Here is a 21,970-nt window from a genome sequence, read left to right as displayed (position 1 = left end):
GCTGCATCATTGGTCTAGTGTTTGAATCCCAAATCTAGCAGAAGTTTGGAAGGAATCTGCACATCCTCCTCAGGTTACTTCTGATTTAATCTCACATCCTCAGTGATGTTATGTTGACTGGTAATTTTTAGTGGGCTGTGTGTCAGTGTGCTTAGCTATATAGATTAGTGCTCCACGGCCAAGAGTGCTATCTATCTATCTATCTATCGTTAAATTCATAGTGTCCTATTTCTGATTTTCAAAACAGTTAGTTCAACTCTGTCAACTCGAAGGAATCTCCACATATTGGTGAGTCACTGTGTACCTTTTCAACAACAACAATATGCTGAAGCAGCTTTTCAGAAACAGCAACCACTTTAGGAACTGCTATAAAGATACGGATGTGAACAGAATGTTATTTAGTTTAACCACACTGTGGCAGGTATGTCTAAAAAGGTTTATTTAAGTAATAACAAGCACAGAGATGTAAGACATGTAAAATACTGGCAGTGCATGTGTATAATAAAAACAAGAAACATTTACTGTTTGCATTGTGGTGCCTTTCACCGTAAGTAGAATTACAAGGTCCTTCACAAACATATCAAGAAGGACAGTACAATAATACATGAATACAATAATCTGAATTAAGTTTTAAACATAAATTGAAATTTAAGTAATGTACAATATAAGTAATGTTAAAGAATTGTACAGCATATAAGAAAAAGTAGCTATAGGTGAAGAGAAACATGGAAAAGTTAATTCATGAACTATTTAAAAGCATGCCATCTTCCTCAATCTTCATTCAGTTTGAAATGCCAATGTCACCTCAGTGGAAGAATTCTGTAAAAGAAAGCAAATGATCAGATCACGTTTTATCTATTTCTATTTCCAGTTCTTCTTCAGCTTTACACCAAGCATGAGTCCATTGTCTAATCTGTTCTTTTTCTCTCAACATACTTTGGCCTGTCTAAAGCGATGGTCAGATTGCTGACTGAGCCTTTTACAAAATTGGCAGAGTGAGTTCATACTTGACCTGAGATTGGAGAGAAGTAATGGGAGAAAGCAGAGATGTTATCATAAAGGTGAAACTTGATATACTGAGTGAGTTTATAGTATACTAGCTGTGTAAGCCTGTGCTGTAAAAAGCGTGAGGTCCTAGAAACTATTGAAATCGTCAGAAAAAAAATTGAAATGTAGAGATGTCAGGTAATTGAAAGGAACTACTCTGGTCATCTCACTCCTAGGAGGTTTTGTTTTGCCGATGTGCTTGCCTCGCTTCCGTATTAGCGGCTAATTGAGTGACTCTCTTTGGAGGTTTCATTTTGTCCACATACTGGCCTCACTTGTGTATCCTCAGAGGTGGAGCTCTTACCCCAACTGCACCTCGCACTTCCAGGCTGGACAGATAGACACACACACTTCCATGCATAGACATTTATATAGGGTGTTCCAGATCTAATTATGCAATTTTCATTACGCTATAACTTATTAAGTTTATTACATAGAGAATTCACAGCACCTGCCCTGCATATAGAGATTTCACTTAAAATTCTTTTCTGTTGTCCGATAGATGGCAGCACCTGCCCTGCATTCCAAAATGGCGGGGAGACGGTTGTCAGTCAAAGAGTTGCATAATTAGATCTGGACCACCCTGTATATAAGTAAAGGAAGAGCTATGGTAAGTGTAAAGGTCAAAGCACAGGAGGTGTGCAAAACATTGAACACAATATCCATTAGCTATGACAGCCATTTCTGAGTATTGTGATAATTTTTACAAAGGATAGCAAGTCTAAAAAAATTTTAAAAAGACTTTTAGTGACAAAGAAATAAAGTGTTTTAAGGATGTCAGATGGAGTGGTCTGCTTGGGTTTTTACACCAAGATCAATAGGACTAATAGCCACAATATTAGCCATTATTCAGTCAAACTTTCTTCCTAAAATTGATATTAACACAACCTAATAATTATTTGCTTTTGTAAAGTCTTTAATTTAATGCAAAATTCAGACAGTAATCTGTGTGACTAACAACAGGTGTCACTGCTATCAACACTATGTGTTCTACCACATTGGTGAAGACAAGGGCCAACACAAAAATAATTTCCACAAGAACCGAGGGATGTAACACAGAAATGTAGTTTGGGATAAGAGAAGGCCAAAAGTCAAAATGTTTGTTAAATGAAAATATTAAATGTTAACAAAAAAAGTCAAAGTCATTTATCCATACAAAGTCCTGACTCCCTAAATTGATTTTACTAGCTAAATGCATGCAGGAATTCCTCCACAATATGTAGAAACTTCAATGACAAGAGCCATGTGGTGCCATTTTAAATACAATGTAAGTGATGGTTCACTCAACACAATTTACTACTAACCTCCTTTGCTAACAACACCTAAAATGGAGGCAGTCATGATGAAAAATGACAAATACAATGACAACGTAAAAAATCAGTAAACGTAAAAAAAAATATCACAATCAAAATGGACTTAAGAACACAAGTCAAGAGTAGAATATAATCGATAATGCACAAAAGACATGAAATCTACAGTATGATGCTGCCTATCAAAAATTAAGCAGGGGGTACAATAGATAGAAATGAAAATAATCAACAATGCTAGAAACAGTTATTTTAATTTAAAAAAAAGCACACAGCACAATGCAGAACAATATGTTAATGAGATCTTCATGGTGATACTCAAAAACAACTCTCAGTTTTCTGTGAAGTTTTCTCATATTGTGCTGGAATCCACCAGCAACACTTTTGTGTGTTATGTGTTTCTGACTCTGTCAGTCTTGGCGCATTTTAGAGCAACACCAGACATGGATGATAGGAGAGGTGTGGTGTGGAGTTAGACAGGAGGTCCTCCGCCATTGTGCTCTAGCATTGCAATCTCATTTCTCTATTATAATAATAAAAATCTTGGGAAGAGAGATCGGACATGAGTTTCTCAGAAAGACACTTTCACGTCCCGCGAGACAAGACTTTGTACCAAGAGATTTAACCACGCCTGGGGCTGGAAATAAAAGACAAACAGTAGATGACAAAGTAGAACATCATAAAGAATTCAAAAACGTAATCATTCTTTAAGCAATTAGATTCAACCATAACCTCATTTATTTGGAACCTAAAACATCCACGTATCCAAAGAGCAACTCCACATAAGACAGAAGGTGGCATGGCTCTACCTAACTTTCAGTTTTATTACTGGGCAGCAAACATACAAGCTATAATAACCTGGACACAAATAGATAAACATACACAGGCCTGGTCCGCAATAGAAATAAAATCCTGCAGTACTTCTCTATATTCCCTGCTTTGTGCCCCAATAAATGCAAGTTATCGCCAATATACTAATAACCCAATTGTGCTTCACTCACTCAGAATATGGAACCAATGCAGGAAGCATTTTAAGATAGAGAATCTTTTATCTGTGGCACCTCTGCATGAAAACCACCTTTTTTCAACCCCCACAAACATATGCAGTTTTTAATATCTGGAAAACATTTGGGATTAAATTGCTTAGAGATCTTTATATAGACAACATCTTTGCATCCTATGAACAATTACATTCCAAATGTAACTTTCCAGCAACACATTTCTTTCACTATCTTCAAATTAGAAACTTTGTCAAACAGAACCTGCCCGATTTTCCCCATCTCCCACCTTCCTCTATGCTGGAAAAAACATTGCTCAGTTTCGAGGACTCAGACAGCATTTCTGCAATACTGTATATAAAACCATTTCACAGTCCCTCCCTTTCAAAGATCCGAATGGACAATGGGAAAAGGATCTCTCATTCAACATATCAGAAAAGGAGTGGAAGGTAGCAATGCAGAGAATTCACTCGAGCGCCATACGCACAGAGCATACAATTATTCAACTCAAAATTATATATCGAGCACATCTGTCTCACCTGAAATTGTCCAAAATGTTTCCAGGGCAAGATCCAACCTGCGAACGCTGCAATCAAGTTCCAGCCTCACTGGGTCACAAATTAACATCATTCTGGACCAAAATTTTTAAGTGCCTTTCAGACAGCCTTGGTGTCACAATCCCTTCTAACCCATTAACAGCTGTGTTTGGTCTACTTCTAGATGGGCTTAAAGTGGAGAAGGACAAACAAACTGTGATTCCTTTACTACACTATTGGCACACAGACTTATTTTGCTAAACTGGAAGAATCCTAACTCACCTCTTTTATGTCAGTGGGTAACTGATGTTTTATATTATTTGAAATTGGAAAAAATCAAATTCTCACTTAGAGGATCTTTGCAGAACTTTTTCAAAACCTGGCAGGAACTAATCAATAAAATTTTAGAATAAGCTCTTAAAGCACTGAGGAAGTAGATTATCTTCCCATTTCTTTTTCTTCTCCATTTATCTTTATCAGTCTATTAAACTCATCAATTTAATTATTTTTACTATTTTTAAGTTTTAGTCCGTTGGCCTTGCTCTCTTTCTTAGGGGTGGGGGTTGATTTGTTTTCAATCCTATTTTTTTGTAAAAATTGATCTATTTGTATGGAATGATTACAATAAAATCAATAAAATTAAAAAAAAAAAAAAAAGAATTCAAAAACGGCACAATACACATGCAGGGCACATTAGAGATAATTGAAGTACGAAAATTCGAAAGTCTCAAAAAAATGATAGTAAAGATCGCATTAGCACAAACAAATGGAAATTATTACTCTGTGAAATAACGGAACAGCAAAAAAAGATTGAATGTATTGTTCGGATTTAAACTTTAAGTTGGAGACTTGTAGATTGCCTAATTCGTGTTGCCACCAGGGAAAAGTAGTGTTTCTTCCCAATGAAGAGGCATATCCACGAGAATTAAAAGATTTGTTCTTTGGTGAAAGTGAAATCCCGCGAGAGAAAATTTCAAGCCCCACAAGACAAGACTTTATGCAAAGAGATTTGGAAAAGTCCTGCCCACATCTAAAACATATACAACCACGCACACGGTTCAATCATTTCTCATTTGTGTGAATGCTATTGTCAGACACAGTTTGTGTAGAGAGAATGAAACGATATTCACTCACGGGCAGTAATACGTTGTGTTGTCATGATGTAATTCCAAACACGGAATCAAAATTCAATGCGATATTGACAAAAAGGTAAAAGCCAATAATATATGGACATAGGTGATATGACAGAAGTATGTAGATATTGTTCAGATTTAAACTTTAAGTCGGAGACTTGTAGATCGTCTAATTTGTGTTGCCATCAGGGAAAAGCAGTGTTTCTTCCCAATGAAGAGGCCTATCTGCAAGAATTAAAAGTTTTGTTGTTTGGTGAAAGTGAAATCCACATACGCGAGCGGCAGAGACGCAAAGTTGCTGGTGCATAGCGCAGGCAGGGGGGTTGGTGAGCGAAACGAGCAGGGGGCAAACCCCCCCAGTCCTCTAAAAAAAACATCTGCTGCAGTCTTCGTGTTTTTTTGTAACACCACATGGTTTCACTGCAACTTTTTATCTTAAATGTTTTTGAACTCCTGCTTTTATTCAAGATGATTTTATGTCAATAGATAATACTGAATTACTCACTGTTCTAAACGTGAAGCATTAAAGAACTGATAATGCAGCCTTTTATGGACAAAACCTCTGGAATAATTTACCAACAGAGATACATCAAGGTAGAATTGCTGAACACTTTTTAAATTTGGCTCTTTTTGTGATCCAATTTTTTTGTATTTTAAGCTCAATAAGAAGAAAAAAACATTTGGGAATCACAGAAAAGCAAATGTTAACCAAAGAAGGCAACAACAACCCACCCTATGGCACCCAAATAAAAAACTGCCCTGCAAAAAGGAGTCATAAAGGATTAAGTTTACCGATGTCAGTGTAGACTACTAAGAGAGGCTAGAGAGATTGAGCGAGCCCCCAGAACAGAGAGAGGAATAAAAAAAGGAGAAAATGAAGGATTAAGATTAGTGGTACAGCACGGAACTCACCACCAACTAGCTTTGAACCACTAAGTGCACAGCAGCTTGCAACTTCTTTATATTAGAGCAAGATGATCCATTGATGTGCATCGCTGAAAGTTCAAGTAGGTTTAGATTAAAGAAAGAGGATTTCCAGAAGCTAACAGAGAGTGAGTCAGGAGATTAATTTAGCAGAGATGATACCCAGACAGTATAACCTGCGCTGCATAGATGTCAGGGTAAAGGGAGATAGGGCAAAGAGAAGAACCGTATGAGGCAAAATGGAAATATTAACAGAAAAAAAATAGATATGCAATTGGAAACTTTTATTTGAAAAGCAGAAACTGGAGGGCAGTCTCAAAACACATGGAGAAAAGTGCCAGGGACATTTAAAGGACATAGATGACAGATGGAATCAGCAGAGAAGTGCATAGCATAAAGTTTACAAGGGGTAAGGTATAAATGATGCCCAAATTTAAATTGTGTATGCTGACAATTGGGGTTTTTGGAGGAGGCCGAGATAATGATAAGGAAAGCTTTCAATTTCAATTCAGTTTTCAATTTCATTTTCTCAAGGGGAAATCAGGTTTGTCTGGAGGTTTTACAGAAAGGCCATGACTTAACATTAAATACCCAACACAAAGAACACAGCCTTCAAGCATAAATGCAGTATAAATAGGTATAATATATTATAATATATATAAAAATTAAACCAACAGTTAGACTTAAGTGACCGATGCTAATGCTAACTGTTCATCCCATGATTTAAGCCTGTGGATGTTTATTAAAGTTGAATTTAGAGGTTTAATAGCAGTTGGATGAAATGTAAGAATATTGGAACCGGTTGCTTTGTATCCTTGGAACCTTGAACCTGTGACATGAGATTGTAGTGGGTGAGTCCCATTTAAAAGAATACTGCTTTTCATAATACTTACTTGTTAAACAGGTCTGACAGACTGGACAGTTGATTATTGTTTACCGCTTCATTTTACAATTTGATTTATTCTGTTTTTGTCTGGTATAAACCAGTAGGGAGTCATAACTTTTTTTAAAATAATCAGACAGCTTTTTTGTTAAGCATTCATGTTGATTTCACTGCTCAGATGTAATGTGGAGTTCATTGTGGCTGTCAGAATTTTCCGTGTCCATACAGTGATGAACGGAGAGAAGAGGTGATAAGAGTTGATTTTGGTGATATTGCAGCTTGGCTCTGCTTCTTCTACTCTATTTACATTTTTCAACCATGAAAGTGTATTCCAATGTGCAGAAGCTCACAATACACTGCCACCTACATGCTAAACAGCTCTATATAGCAAGCAGTTAACCTCCCCATAGATTTAATTGAAGAATTTAAACTCCTCTGACTTCCATGGTATCAAAATCTGCCATTCTGTGAATTAATGTGGTACTTTTTGCTTATATTATGGATCCTCCATGGCTTTGTCACACACAAAAAAGGAGCTGCTAATCTTAAAACCACAAGCTGCATGGCCTGCACCTGACAGTGCCTGGGGAGTCAGAAAGCAAAGGGGATGGTCTGAGAAGAGAGGGAACACTTGAAATAAAATTTTAGTATTTCCAACTATTTATGCCCACTTCAAACACTAATGAAAACTTTATGAATTCCTAATACAAGCAAATTTCACAAACTAGCATCCTAAAAAGCACCGTGATGCAAATGCAGCTTCCAAATTACTATATTGCATAAAAGGAACCTTGAGCCTCCCGACTCTGACTCACTGGAGGAGGCTGGATGGCTTGCTTTTATATTACAACCTGGGAGTACTTCTGGTAGTGGGGTGTAACCTGACGGAAGCACTTCTGGGTCAGATAGAAGCCTCCAGAAATGGGGAGTCCTTCTCCCTGTAGTGACCTCTGGTGGCACCCTGACAGAGTTGTCCCTCAGGATTATGATTCTCATAAACTCCTGTGGGCAGCCTTACTGGGTCCACGCTAGTTGACCACTCCTATCTATTATAGTGGGGGAAGAATTGCTCCTTCCTACTGTGCACTAATTTATCCCTTTGCATGGGATGTTGATTCAGCCCCATCCTGGCTGTGTGATGCCCCCTTCCATACTGTTCTTCCATTATGGCATCCTGGCCAGGAAAGGGTCCAACACCGCATTCACAATGAATAGGTAACAACTCCTAAAGATTATAAACTGGACAAGCCGTTTAGAAAACGGTCTTCTGTTCTTAACTTGTTTAAGTGCCATTTTTAAAATCTGATCAAAGGAAGCAAGAAAGTGGACAGATTTCCTTACCATACACAATGTCAGTTAGGTTTGGGAAAAAGTCCTGTCTTCTGGACACCAAAGGCAGTGATGAAGACATTGACAATTGCAGTGACAAACACTAGTCCAGTGGCCACGTTATTCAGGAGATCAAGCTTCTTCTGATTACTCACCTCGTTCAGATCTTTTCGAGCTGTAAAACATAGAAAGGCATTGGGAGCACATCTTCATATGCTATGTGGATTTCACTTATATTGATCATCTCAATAGGCGGATGTCTGCTTAGACTAAAATTGAAAGCAACATTCAGGTTATCACAAATAAATAATAAAACACAAAATAATGTATAAAGTAATATGTCACTGTTCTAGAGCTCTTCAATTTGGTTTTACAGACGTTTTCCATATTTGGCACTCATTAAGATAAGAATACTTTATAATCCTTTCTTTTTTAGCACTGAGACCTAGACACATTGGGTGAGTTATTCAGTGTGATACATCCATGATACTGTCATGCCATGTTGCTAAAAGTTTCTTTAATACATTTTACATTTTTATTCAAAATACACATTTAATTTAGTTTGCCTTTCTCTGTGTTTGTGCACATTTTAATCTTTGAATATTTCATACACAGTTTTTCCCCATTCATCTGTTATTGAACCGGTTTGGGGGTCATGAGAGCTGGAGTACAATTTATAAATACTGTATGTTGTGGACAGAACATTTCTTTAGCCTGAGGGTGTTAGGCTGTGCAGTTAGGAGAACAAACAAAAACCCAGGTGTGTTGTGTTCACAATAGTCACAGGCAGAATACGCTTTGTTTGTTCTTCTTATCCTCTCTCCGATAAACTGATATCTGAACATCTGACACATGGAGTCCACCTGTCTTGTTCTAAGACCTGCAGTATATTCACACCATGCTTAAATTGTTAAATAAGATGCCCTGTTTTATTATTGTTTTTTTATTTTTTAGCTCCTTTATTCATCCCTGCATTTAATAAGCAGTACAACTTACCCATAGCAATGAAGAGACCCCCAACGACTATTTGGAAGAGCAGGGAGACACTGATGAGCGTCAGAAGGGTGACATAATATTTGAAGTCGGGACCTTGCTCCAGCACAGCTTTCAGCTGAGAGGCATTGGCCATGAGGAGTGCCACGTCTAACATGCTCTCTGCCACACTTTTCTTGGTGGCATAGTGGTTCAGGTTAATGGAGCTTGTCTGCCGTCCATGGCCTGGTCTCTCAGCCTAGAGTAACAAAAAGGGGAAAGAAAAAATAGAAATGTATAAAATACGCTGTGTTATGGGGTGCGCCATCCAGAGGATTTTAAAACAAGATGGTCAAGTAATATAACATTCTCAAACCTGCTTAATCCAATTTGTGATGAGGTGCCTATCCTGGGGTCACTTGTGATTTGCCTAACAGTTAAAACTTTAGGATGTGGGTGGAAAACCAGAGTTCCTGAAGGAAGACCCACCTCGATAAGGGAAGAAGGTGCAAACTCCTCACAGACAGACAGAGACCACTCATGACACTTGAACCCAGGACGGTGAATCCGTGAAGTAGCACTGCTAACTACTGCACCATCCTCCCTACATACGTAAGTAACCATAGTCAGTATCAGAAGCATTTGTGCTGTTGTGGGACAGTACCAGCTTGAGCGTTGTTGAATCAGGTAACTCAAAGGTGACTTATTCAATGTGGGTTGTTGTTAAATGAGTCAAACTAAAATTCAGATAAACATACTGAACAATTAATTGACATATTTAATTAAATATGTCATTAAATCTTGGTCACAAATTTTGTGGGACCTTAGTTCTGACTCTGTCTCCAAACTCATACTGCCCTACTAGACTATCACCCAAAATCCATCCCTTTTCTAACCCATTTATTCAGTTAAGGGTCACAGGGTGCCACTAAACAATAAAAATATATATTAGGAGATAAAGGAGGCTTTGATGGAGCAGAAAGATAGAGGCGGTTGTATAGAGTAAGGCTGTAAAGCCTTTAAGTTTGTTGGAAATTTTTACCAATATGCATTGTGAGGTTTCTGAACTCTTTTGGGACCCCCACCAACAGGGCGACATGCTGAAGCGTGATTGCCACATCTGTGGAGGACTGCTTGTCCACTGCCGAGACAACCGCAAGTTCTCAGTGCGAAAGCACAACCTCACAGAAACAACTATGAACCGATCACCTATGTGCTGATCGCTGCTGCGCTATAAGCGCCTGTCGCCGATGGATGATGCAAGGAACACTATAACTTGGCCACTGACTTAGCCCTGACTTTGCCTATTTGCTGTGTCTGTGTATAGGAGAATGGTACCTCCTGCTACAATAAATAACCCTGCTGTTCCTGTTTCAAGTGGAATAAAGCTGGTTTTGCTAAAGTATTGAGACTCAGCCTCATTTTTGGGATGCAAGACAGTGACTCACACGTCACAGCATATATAAAAGTAGAATAAAGTAATATTTACCTTATGTGACTTCACTGAATCCATATTCATTGCTGAGGTATCATGTGTTGTCCTGTTCTGTTCTCATTACCCTTAGTGCCATGGCTATGAGACATCATCATTGTGAGTCCAAGCCACTACTCAGTGTGCATAGCTGAGAGGAGATGAGCATGCTGTGCTCTTTGTACAGTCATGTGTAAAAGTAAAAACATCCCTTAAAATGTATTTTTCTTTTTTATAATATGTGTACATATTATGATTTGATCTTCATTTAAACAGTAATAATAGATAAAAGTGACATAATATAACAAACATAATGCCACATTTACATTTTGTAGTCCTCTGTATAATGTATAATTTTAATAAAAATACATTTAGATTTCACATGTGGAAAAAAGTAAGTGCACCCATTCATTTATCGCTATCTCAAATAAGTAAAATTAGAATCAGATGCAAATGAATAGAAGAACACAATTACAAAGGATCAAAGAGGAACCTGTCCTTATTTAAACTTCAGGCATTTAGCTTGGATTGCTCTTTGTTGTTGAAGTGTGTGTTATCGCCATGTCCAGATTGAAAGAACTCTTTGAGGCCTACAGAAAAAAAGGCTATAGATGCCAATGAGTTTAGGAAGAGATTTAAAAAGATCTCTAAGCAATTAGAAATCAATTGTGATGCTGTCTGGTAGATCATCTGCAAGTGCAGAAGATTTCAAACAACTGCTAATTTGTCCAGGCCAGGTCATCCCAAAAAGATTAGCTCATGAGCAAAACATTGTCATGCATACACAGCAGAGGGTCACTTTCCAGGTTTGCCTAAAGTCAGTAGTACCACCCTGGGATGAGAGCGAGCTCTGTCACTAATAGTCTTGTGTCTTTTTTTCCCTCACAGACTTGAGAAACTGCCCATTGAGGGCAACGAAGACAAGGAAGCCCCGACTCTTCTGGTCTGCCTAGTATAAAACAGAACGCTCTCAGAAGATGACCTTACTAATGTGCAGATTGAGACCAGTGCTTGCTATCAAGCGATTCCAGAAGGGAAATTGTTCCTCACAAAGAGCGCACTCAAGTGCATCCTTTTCATTGTTTTTCTTTATTTTTGTTCAAATTAAACAGGGTTTTGCTTGGCATTTCGATTTTGCCCTGCCTTTTCATTCATCCTGCTACAACATAAAGTTCTGAAAGAATTCTTTAAGAACCTTAGAATTTGATACCTACAGGACCTACAGATAGTTCTTGTCACAGATGATGTCGAAGTGTAGGAATCTACCATTAGAAAGAGGCTACACAAATTTGAACTGCATGGGTGGAAACTTTCACGGTCCAGAAAGAACATTAGGACCATGAACATCTAAGTATAGAACAGAACTTCAGGAACAAGGGGCTCTGGCCAGATGAAGGTAAAGATAAAGCTACTTGGCTGCAGTACCAGAAGACATGTTTGGTGAAATCCAAAAACAGCATCTGACCAGAAGAACCTGAGGCCAACTGCAAAGCATGGTATTGGAAATGTTATGGTTTCAGCTTGCTTTGCTGCATCAGGATCCTGGTGGCTCACCATTGTAGAATCCAATATGAATTCTTCATTGTACTTGAGGATGCCTGAGGGTCATGCAAGACCATCTTTCAGAAGATTGCATTTCAACTGAATGTGGGCCTTACAACATGACAATGACCCTAAACATACCAGTAAATGCATAAATTAATGACTGAAAAGAAAGAAATGGAGGGTTCTGGAATGGCCAAGTCAAAGCCAGGATCTGAATCCCATCAAGATGCTGTGGGGGGATGAAACGAACTATTCATGTTTAAAAAAGTGGATGGAGTTTTTCTACTTCTAAAACTTTATTTCATGTTTTTAAAAATATATTTCAAAATATGTAGACATATGAAGATTTGATCTTTGTTTAAACAGTATCTATAGATAAAAGTAATATAACAAACATCATGCCACATTTACATTTTGTAGCCCACTATATAATTTAAATAAACATATATTCGGATTTTGCATTTGGGAAAAAGAAAGTACTGCCTGGGGCCACCAGGGGGCACACCAGCTCCCCAAGCTCAACACATACAGACGCACAAGTCCAGCACAACACACATTTTTATTTTGGGTGTGGAAAATGTTTCCCAAGTCTCCCACCTGCACAGCACAGTACAAAGCACAACACAGCATTTTCTTTCTTTCTTTCTTTCTTTCTTTCTTTCTTTCTTTCTTTCTTTCTTTCTTTCTTTCTTTCTTTCTTTCTTTCTTTCTTTCTTTCTTTCTTTCTTTCACTCACTCACTCACTCACTCACTCACTCACTCACTCACTCACTCACTCACTCACTCTGTCTGTCTGTCTGCCTGCCTGCCTGTCTGTCTGTCTGCCTGCCTGCCTGTCTGTCTGTCTGTCTGTCTGTCTGTCTGTCTGTCTGTCTTTCCACCTCCACTCCTCCTGGCAAGCTTCATACCTTTTCCTCCCAACATGAAGGCAATCGGCTCCTTTTATGCTGCACCTGGGAGTACCCCATGTGGCACGTTAGTGAGGTCTGGAAGCATTCCCAGCTGTGGCGTAAGCATGACAAAGAAGGGCTCTACAGCTCCCTCTGGCGGCCCCCACGAAACCCAACAGGGCTGTGCCAAACTCCAACTCCCATGGAGCCCTGTGGGAATCTGAGGCACTGCTGCAACCCAGGGGGGCTGCCATCTAGTGCTCCAGGGGAGGCAGTGCCCTGTGCATATCCTTCCTTTAAGGAGGCATCTGTCATAACCCTTACATTTGACTCAAACAGCTAAAATTAGAATTAGGTGCAAATGAATATCATCATCATTAGAGAGGATCAAGGAGGAGTCTGTCTTATTTAAACCTCAGACATTTTATTTAATAATTAACTTTCTCTGTGTTGTTGAAGTGTGTGTTAACACTGTGAGAAGATTGAAAGAACACTCCGAGGCTTTCAAAAAGAAGGTTGTAGATGCCTATGAGTCTGAGAATGATTTAAAAGATCTGTAAACAACTGGAAATCAAACATTCCTCTGTCTGAAAGTTTATGTACAAGTGGAAAAGATTTCAAACAACTGTCATCTTGTTCAGGCCAGGCCATCCCAGCAAGTTCAGCCTGAGAGCAGAATGCAGGATGTTGAAAGAAGTCTGCAAAGTACCTGGGTCTGTCATTTAAAATATAAAAACAAAAAGAACAGCCACTGGACAAAAGATTAGACCTATGGGTCCTGACTCATCTCAGCTTGATACTTCTCACCTGTAAAAAATGTAAGACTTGTAAGCGTAATTTTTAAAAATTTTTTAAGACATTTTGTGTCAGGCCAGCAGTCACTTAAGAAGTGTGTTGGCTAAGGCAGCAAAGTGAGCATTACTGGCCTTGAAAAGACATCTTCAAATGGGGATTATAAAACTGTTGCAATTAGAATTATGGGACTGTATAAAAGTATTCAAAAATATTATTGTACTACTCCCTTTCATTGATTTAGCTACATATGTAAATACACAGGTCAGTTATGTTGGGGTGCCAAGCAGAAATTTGAAAGACTCTGTAGATTTGCCAAAAAAAACCTGGAAAGCACTGGCCTAGAATAACAAACTCAAAACATGAGAAAAACATAGAACTAGGTACAGGATTCTAATCTGGGGTGTGAATTAGTCAAATATAAATAATATAAAATGAAAATGTGTTGGGTGTACTTTATCACATATTTCCAGCACTATAAAACATTTGATGCATGGAGATGGACTGGGGACTCATCCTGGGCTTTCTGATTTTCCTTGTCTCTTTAATGTAAGTTTTGAGGTTTTGGAGATCGATGGATGGAGTTAAAAATTGAAATTGTACAAGTCGATTAATCACAGCCTCTTGAAACCAACAATTAAATACAATCATCTGCTTGTAATGAATAACCTATCTGGGTGTTCCATGTCTTGTAAACCCTTTTTCATGGTTTCACTTTACAGGTCCAAATGTGCCTTTTAAACTTTTGCCTCTAGGTGACACCAAAGTCAAAGGAATATGTCTGCTTTGCAACTGGCTGCACCTATGTGCGTGTTATTGTATGTGTGTGCAGGGTTTTATTTTCTATTCAGCTGGTAAATATTCCAGTTTTGTGTAAGATAATGTGCTGTCATTCTCCACAAACCAGTAGTGGAAAAATCAGGTTAATACAATGAATGGATGGTGCTTTACAGTAGTAAAAATAAGATACCAGGATGGCAGGTCTACCAATAATTGATATAAAGTGAAATATGTAGTCTCTATGAAGTGGGCTTCATTTTCTTTTTCTCTTTGTGCCCTTTGGGGAACACTTAGTGAATAGTTGCATGGAGTGTTCTTTAATGTAACGGGGGTAAAAAGTTAAAAAAAAATGTTAAAGCTGGGCGTAATCAGTGTGATTTATTATTCCACTTATGGATGTATGAACAATTCTATGATGTTTATCACTCTATTATCATTTTTTAAGCACAGAGACACCAGGTTCAGCCTCAGTTGGCTATGATCAAATGAGAGTTTGAATTTTATGCTCCAGAAAATTATTATGATCGCATTGTTAAGGAATGAAGTGCAGTCTCCACTTCAGATTGAATCACACAGTTTAAAGAGACCTGGGCACATCACATAACCTGCCTGGCTTCCATATATAGGCATATGTGTCTGAAAATGCTGTGCTGTAAAAGGAAAACATGTTAGAGTAGAAAGATATGATGCAGACTAATACATGCATTTTTACAGTGGTAGCTTATAAAAATAATGGGAACATTTTCTAAATCTGTGCATGGGGGGGTTTGAAAGAGTCATTTTCAGTGGTGGCCTACTCCTTTTTTTCTGTCTTACAGAAAACATTAAATTAAATTTCTTATTTAATGAATTGGAGAAATCTAAATTCCTTTTACAGCCCATTACAGGCGGAAAACTGTCTGCTCAGCTGGACCTTGTCATTTGTTTCTCTGTCAAAGTGATTACAGGTTGTTGATGTACATTCATTTTCAACTTTTCCTACAAATTCTGCAGATTAGATTATTTTTCTTTCTTTTCTTGTTTCTGAGCTGGCAGTAGGAGAGACCCTGCATATGAAAAATGTGGGAATGCCTGGTCTGCTAGGGAACTCTTAACCCTGCATGTGTAATGAATGAGTGCCCTGAAAGGATAACAACCTGGAAAACCTGCATATGACAGACAGTGTGAGGGACATGCTGCCTGGAGGGAAGTATATTGTGCTCCCCAGGATGCTAGAGGATATTCTCTTTGTGGAAAGAACGAGGCCAAGGAACTGGCTGCTTGAGGGCACACAGTCCTAAAGAGAGTATATGGGAATGTACCGTCCATCAGATAGTGCAGGCAACCAGCCAGCAGTCTTGAGAGACCTGGCTCTGTCCCTGGCCTAGCCTCTCCTTTTGTCTGAAAGTTGCCCTTAGCCACTCTAATCAGTGTCTGCTGCTATTCAGCATTAATCAAATGATAGTCACCTGATGGAAGGGACATAGGGAATAAATGTTGAAGGTTGGCACTTTGCTCAGTCAAGTGCTTCTGCCCAGCCCGCTTGTTTCATTTCCCCTTGTTTCTCCCAGTGCGTGACTGCCATCTGACTAATATTACACAGCTGATTCTGATACTGGCCAAGTGAAGACTCAGGGCAAATGATGAGGTGTAAAAGGAGGAGAAAAGGTCAAACACTCAACTAGGGTCAGTGTGAGAAACAGAGAGAAGATGAGAAAGAGAGTGTTTGGTGTGGTACTGTGGTGGACAAGCCATTTTGCCTGATAGACAGGAGTAGGTCCTGAAGGGCAGCCCATTCTGCTGTTTTACCTGTTTCTGATGTTCATTGAATATTTTCAGCTCACTTGTGCCTCCTTACTGTGTTTCTCGGTGTGTAGACAGTCATAAGTTGCCTTCCTATCACAATTTAAAAGGAATTCATATCTATTAATAAAGCCATTTCAGATTGTTAATTGATTACTTTTTAACTGTTCCTGCCTTGCCTGATTAATTTGCGAGTCAGCAATACTTCAAAGTTGGATGTATTCTAAATTAGTAAATGACACTAATGTAATTTATCTTACAAATAATAAATTTGAGAGGATGCACAATTTAATTCATTACTGTGTTTGCCTAATTCAGTTTAAAGGCACAGGGTACTGAAGTCTGAAGCACAAGGCAAGAACCAAATCTTGAAGTGTCATACTGTTACAAGGCTTACTTAAATTACGCACACACACATATGCACATGCACACGCACACACATGTTTTGTATGTCCAGATGGACAACTTTGGTTTAATTTGAGAGTTATTCAGAAAGCAGGCATGGCAAAGGTTAAGAGAAATTTAGAAATGACATTGATAGTCATGTAAAATTCAAAAACAGAAATTTCTTAATAAGAAGAGTGTTCAAAAACATTTTTTCAAAGATATAATTTATATTGCATTAGTGTTTGAACATTACATAAACTGCCCTAGCTGCTTACATAACATGGCCTTTTCTATAAGCACCTCATCATAGCATCATAGCAGCCAGATACGCAAACTGGAGGTGCCCATGAAAAGCTAACAAAATAAACAAGAGATGGGACTCGTGGGAAAATTAAACATGCCACATGGTAGTCATGGTCACTACATGTACAAATAATGGCATCACCAAAATAATGGATACAGTAATAAATAAATAATAAAATAAGCATTACTTGTGTGAACTTAACAGTGCTAAGAAAGCTGGAGCATACAGACCTACTTTAGTCCAGTATACCCTACCTAGAGCTGCTGATTAGTTATACATGCTACATCTGTTTGTTAGTCAATTGTACAAAATCTATATACTGTATATAATTCACTAAGCAGCCGACCATGGCACGCAAGACGCATGCAAGACAGAGACCATGGGATACGCACAACAGAGCCATGCCCACCAACTCACAGAGCTCCGCCTACCAACAATTCACTAAGCAGCCGACCATTGCACGCAAGACAGAGACCATGGGATATGCACGACAGAGCCACACCCACCAACTCACAGAGCCCCGCCCACCAACTCTAAGACCATGGGATACGCACGACAGAGCCCCGCCCGCCAACTCTAACCCTTCTCCTGCGTCATGGGATATGTATGACCGCGTCCACCCTCACAAACTGTTTTACATGCTGCATATAGCGATTCCCATCTGCGACAAACATGCTTCTTCTTAGATGGTCCTGCAGGAACAGGGAAAACCTTTGTCTACAAAACTGATTCATACCATACTAAGAGCATAGTGTTTTTGTTGGCTTGCCTGCCTGCCTGACTGTTACCAGTATTCACCGCAATGTACTGGAGTGTAAAACTATCACAGCTGCTACCTCACAAACTGCCCTTATTCCCTGGATTTCCCTGACTCCATCAGATTCAAATTTGCCTTTTACTTTACTTTTACTATGGTGGCGAGGCAGAAATTGTGGCAATGTCCCAAATGCTTCCAGCTACTATCACCATTCACTTCCGAGATATCCCTGACCCCATCAGATTCAAATTTGCCTTTTACTTTTACATGCAGACAATTTCCTGTTAGATTAGCCTTTGCAATGACAATTAATAAGGCACAGGGCCACACTTTCAAAAAGATATGCCTGTATCTGCCAAAACCAGTTTTCAGTCACGGACAATTGTATGTTGCTCTCTCCAGAGTTCCGTCTTTTCATTCACTCACAGTCGTATCCTAAAACCCACCCTATTTGGACAACTGTGTCTTCAAGGAGGTGTTCACCCATCAATAAATAATTATGGGTTGGCTAGTTGTAAATAATACAATACAATAATCCCTCCTCCATCACGGGGGTTGCGTTCCAGATCCCCCCGCGAAAGGTGAAAATCCGCGAAGTAGAAACCATATGTTTATATGGTTATTTTTATATTGTCATGCTTGGGTCACAGATTTGCACAGAAACACAGGAGGTTGTAGAGAGACAGGAACTTTATTCAAACACTGCAAACAAACATTTGTCTCTTTTTCAAAAGTTTAAACTGTGCTCCATGACAAGACAGAGATGACAGTTCCATCTCACAATTGAAAGAATGCAAACATATCTTCCTCTTCAAAGGAGTGCGCGTCAAGAGCAGAGAATGTCAGAGAGAAAGAGAAAAGCAAACAAATCAATAGGGCTGTTTGGCTTTTATGTATGCAAAGCACTGCCGCACAAAGCAGTTGCAAGAAAGGCAGCAGCTCACACCCCCTCCGTCAGGAGCAGAGAATGTCAGAGAGAGACAGATAAAAACAAACAATCAAATATCAATACGTGCCCTTTGAGCTTTTAAGTATGCGAAGCACCGTGCAGCATGTCGCTTCATGAAGCAGCTGCACAGAAGGGAGCAACGTGAAGATAATCTTTCAGCATTTTTAGACGAGCGTCCGTATCGTCTAGGGGTGCGAACAGCCCCCCTGCTCACACCCCCTCCGTCAGGAGCAGAGAATGTCAGAGCAAGAGAGAAAGAGAGAGAAAAGTAAGTTGGGTAGCTTCTCAGCCATCTGCCAATAGCGTCCCTTGTATGAAATCAACTGGGCAAACCTGCTGAGGAAGCATGTACCAGAAATTAAAAGACCCATTGTCCGCAGAAATCCGCGAACCAGCAAAAAATCTGCGATATATATTTAAATATGCTTCCATATAAAATCCGCGATAGAGTGAAGCTGCGAAAGTTGAAGCGCGATATAGCAAGGGATTACTGTAACTGTGCAGTTACTAATCCTCTTGTGTTCTGTTTCACCTCTCAGTATGTTGATATGGTGCCATTGCTTTTCTGCCAAGCTGTTTCCCTGCCCATGGAAAAGTAATCTGAGATACTGAAAGCCCTGGAATCTTCAAATGGAAAGATTCTCTCTTCAGACTATGGCACAGCACAGTCTTTGCTATAGAATGTCCAGGTGGGGTTGGTTGGCCAGATATACTTTTTCCAAGATGCTGCTGACTGGAGTTTTTGTTCTCCTCTCCTCTGATGTCAACTGGCCCAAGGTCAGCAAATAATAAATGGAAACATACTGCTATGTTAATCACTTTCAAACAACTTTCTTTCCTAGGTTTATACTTGCATTTTATCTGAAAACTTGCCACAGAGCTCTGTGTCTGCACTCAGTGAAAAGCGCTATACAACAATAAACAAAATTGAATTAAAAGAAAAAAATTCCCAGGCTAAGATTCAAACACACTCATTGCACCAAGTTGATACCTGTCACCCCTTAGGTAAAGTATGACATAAATTGGCATAACACGACATAACACTCACCAATCTACTTATTCCCATTATATAGTGTTGCAGAGAGCAGGAGTCTATACAAGTAAGGCAGGAGCCAGCCCTGGAAAACATGTCAGTCCATCACAGCCCCCACTAACACAATATTACTACTGCTACTACTACTACCACCCCCCATTGTTACAAGGAGCCTATCTAGAATTGCCACTTACTCTAATACATCTGTAAAGTTTGGGAGGAAAACAGAAGTACCCAGATTTAGATGCACCCTGTTTCAAAACAATATTGGGGCACAATCCATAACAATATAAAGGAGTAGGCAATAAACTGGTTGATCTGGTATTCTAGATGAAATTCTTCTTGTGGAATGGATTTTGAAAAAAAAAACAACTTTTACTGGTTTGCTAAAAATTAATAGAAAACTTGCAAACACATTTAAACATAAAACATGTTCTATCACAAAACCTGAAAATCTGTGGCTGCCAAAGGAAACAGGAAATGTGTATTATTGTCTTAAAGGTAATGTCTTTGTGTATGGACTTGGATGTGAACTATGAACATTACTCAGAATGATGTGTGGTTCATCCTGACTGGTGAGTTGATGCTGACTCCATGCACAAATTCAAGTACTAGTCTGCTAGAGTGATGTTAGTGTGAAAATTCCTTTAGCATGTATATAATTGTCATTGTCTGTCATTGATATTTTGTGTACTATAAAACACAAGGTTACTATAAATGAGTGCTTAGTTATTTCATGTGTACAAGTAGTTATATTATTTATTACAAAGTAATTCATTTAATTTGCCCAGTATGTTATAAAAATGTAAAGCAAGATCTTTAGAAACTAAAATGCAGATTATAAGAACGATAGATGCTGGAGAAAAGAAATTTCACATAGCACATTGGGATTAACTCTGCACCATGAAAGGAGCCAGTGCAGAACATGGAAGAGAAGGCATGGACAGAGAGCAGTTACCTGTCTTTTCTGCTAAAGTGCAATAGTCTGGGTGCATGCCCCCCAAACAAGTCTCTTTAAGGATGTTAGCTTGGATTGTTTCACAGAGTTGAGGAAAGTGAAGCAGTTGGGTTGCCTCTAAACACAAGTGTGGTATGAGGTGCAAGATAACAACTGGTGGTGTGAATGTCAAGGCAGTGAATGAGGCAGTTGACAGCACGGGTTATCAGCAACAGAACTGTAGGTTAGTCAAGAAAGAACACAGCAGACAGCATGAGCCCCACAAAACCTGCCCAAAATATCCCTCTACCCTGTTAAATAATTATACTATGGCTTTTCTCCCAGTCACATTTGTTGCTAATGGCTGTTACTAACAGCAGCAGCACTGTGTCATCTAAGACGTGTTTTTACGTGTGTTTGGTGGTGGTTGTTGTGTTTATTTAGTTGTTTATTTTTGGGAGCTTCTGCAAATCTAATCTAATCTAATCTCATATTATTGTCTCTACTGATGCAGCAAATGCATTTTCTTTTAAGTGCAGATTTTGACACAATCGACCATATCATTCAGTTATACCTTCTTAAATAATCAGTTGGATCAACAGTGACCGCATCATTAGATTCAGATATTGTTAAAATATGACAAATAAATAAAATGTAAAGGCATTAGGTGCTGGAATAGTATTATAATTTACATATACGTATATATATATATATATATATATATATATATATATATATATATATATATTCTGATAGATTTGGGTCTCCGTGACCCCTTGAACCCTCTGACTAGACGTCAGACACCAGGTAAAAGTCCAAATAATGGTTTATTAATAATAATTATTATAATAATTGTGCACAAAGCACCCTCCTCTCCACAATACTCAATAATAATAATAATAATAATAATAATAATAATAACAATAACAATAAACAATAATCCTCCACACTCCCAGACACGTTGCCACCCTTCCACCCAGCTCAGCTCTACGTCTGGGATTTCCCATCGTCCTTTTATACACCCTGATCCGGAAGTGTTTCGCCCTCTCTGTCCACGTGACTAGGAACACTTCCGGGTCATATAAAAACTCTTCTTCACCCCGGAGGCACGTCGTTTCTTCCTGTCATGTGATCATGACGCACCTCCGGGTTATAGGGCACATAAGAGTCCGACAACCTCCCTACAGCGACACCTGGAGGCCCCCATGGTATCC

General features: G+C 38.9%; 1 protein-coding gene across 1 annotated transcript in view; it reads right to left on the bottom strand.

Moving 5' to 3' along the window:
• Nucleotides 1-422: 422 nt before the first annotated feature.
• The window catches only part of LOC114656292 (ninjurin-2), a 193,616-nt gene continuing 172,068 nt past the window's right edge, over nucleotides 423-21,970 (bottom strand). The window contains exons 2-4 of the mRNA XM_028807834.2: nucleotides 9,154-9,388; nucleotides 8,170-8,332; nucleotides 423-819 (exon numbers count right to left, since the gene is read on the bottom strand). Coding sequence (XP_028663667.1) covers nucleotides 8,181-8,332; nucleotides 9,154-9,388 — 387 coding nt within the window. The 3' untranslated portion in view covers nucleotides 423-819; nucleotides 8,170-8,180. The remainder of the gene's footprint in view (nucleotides 820-8,169; nucleotides 8,333-9,153; nucleotides 9,389-21,970) is intronic.

Source organism: Erpetoichthys calabaricus, chromosome 1 (assembly GCF_900747795.2).
Source record: "Erpetoichthys calabaricus chromosome 1, fErpCal1.3, whole genome shotgun sequence".
NCBI classification, from domain to species: domain Eukaryota; kingdom Metazoa; phylum Chordata; class Cladistia; order Polypteriformes; family Polypteridae; genus Erpetoichthys; species Erpetoichthys calabaricus.
The sequence above is the reverse complement of the archived record's forward strand: the minus strand, read 5'-3'. Positions and strand labels throughout refer to the sequence as shown.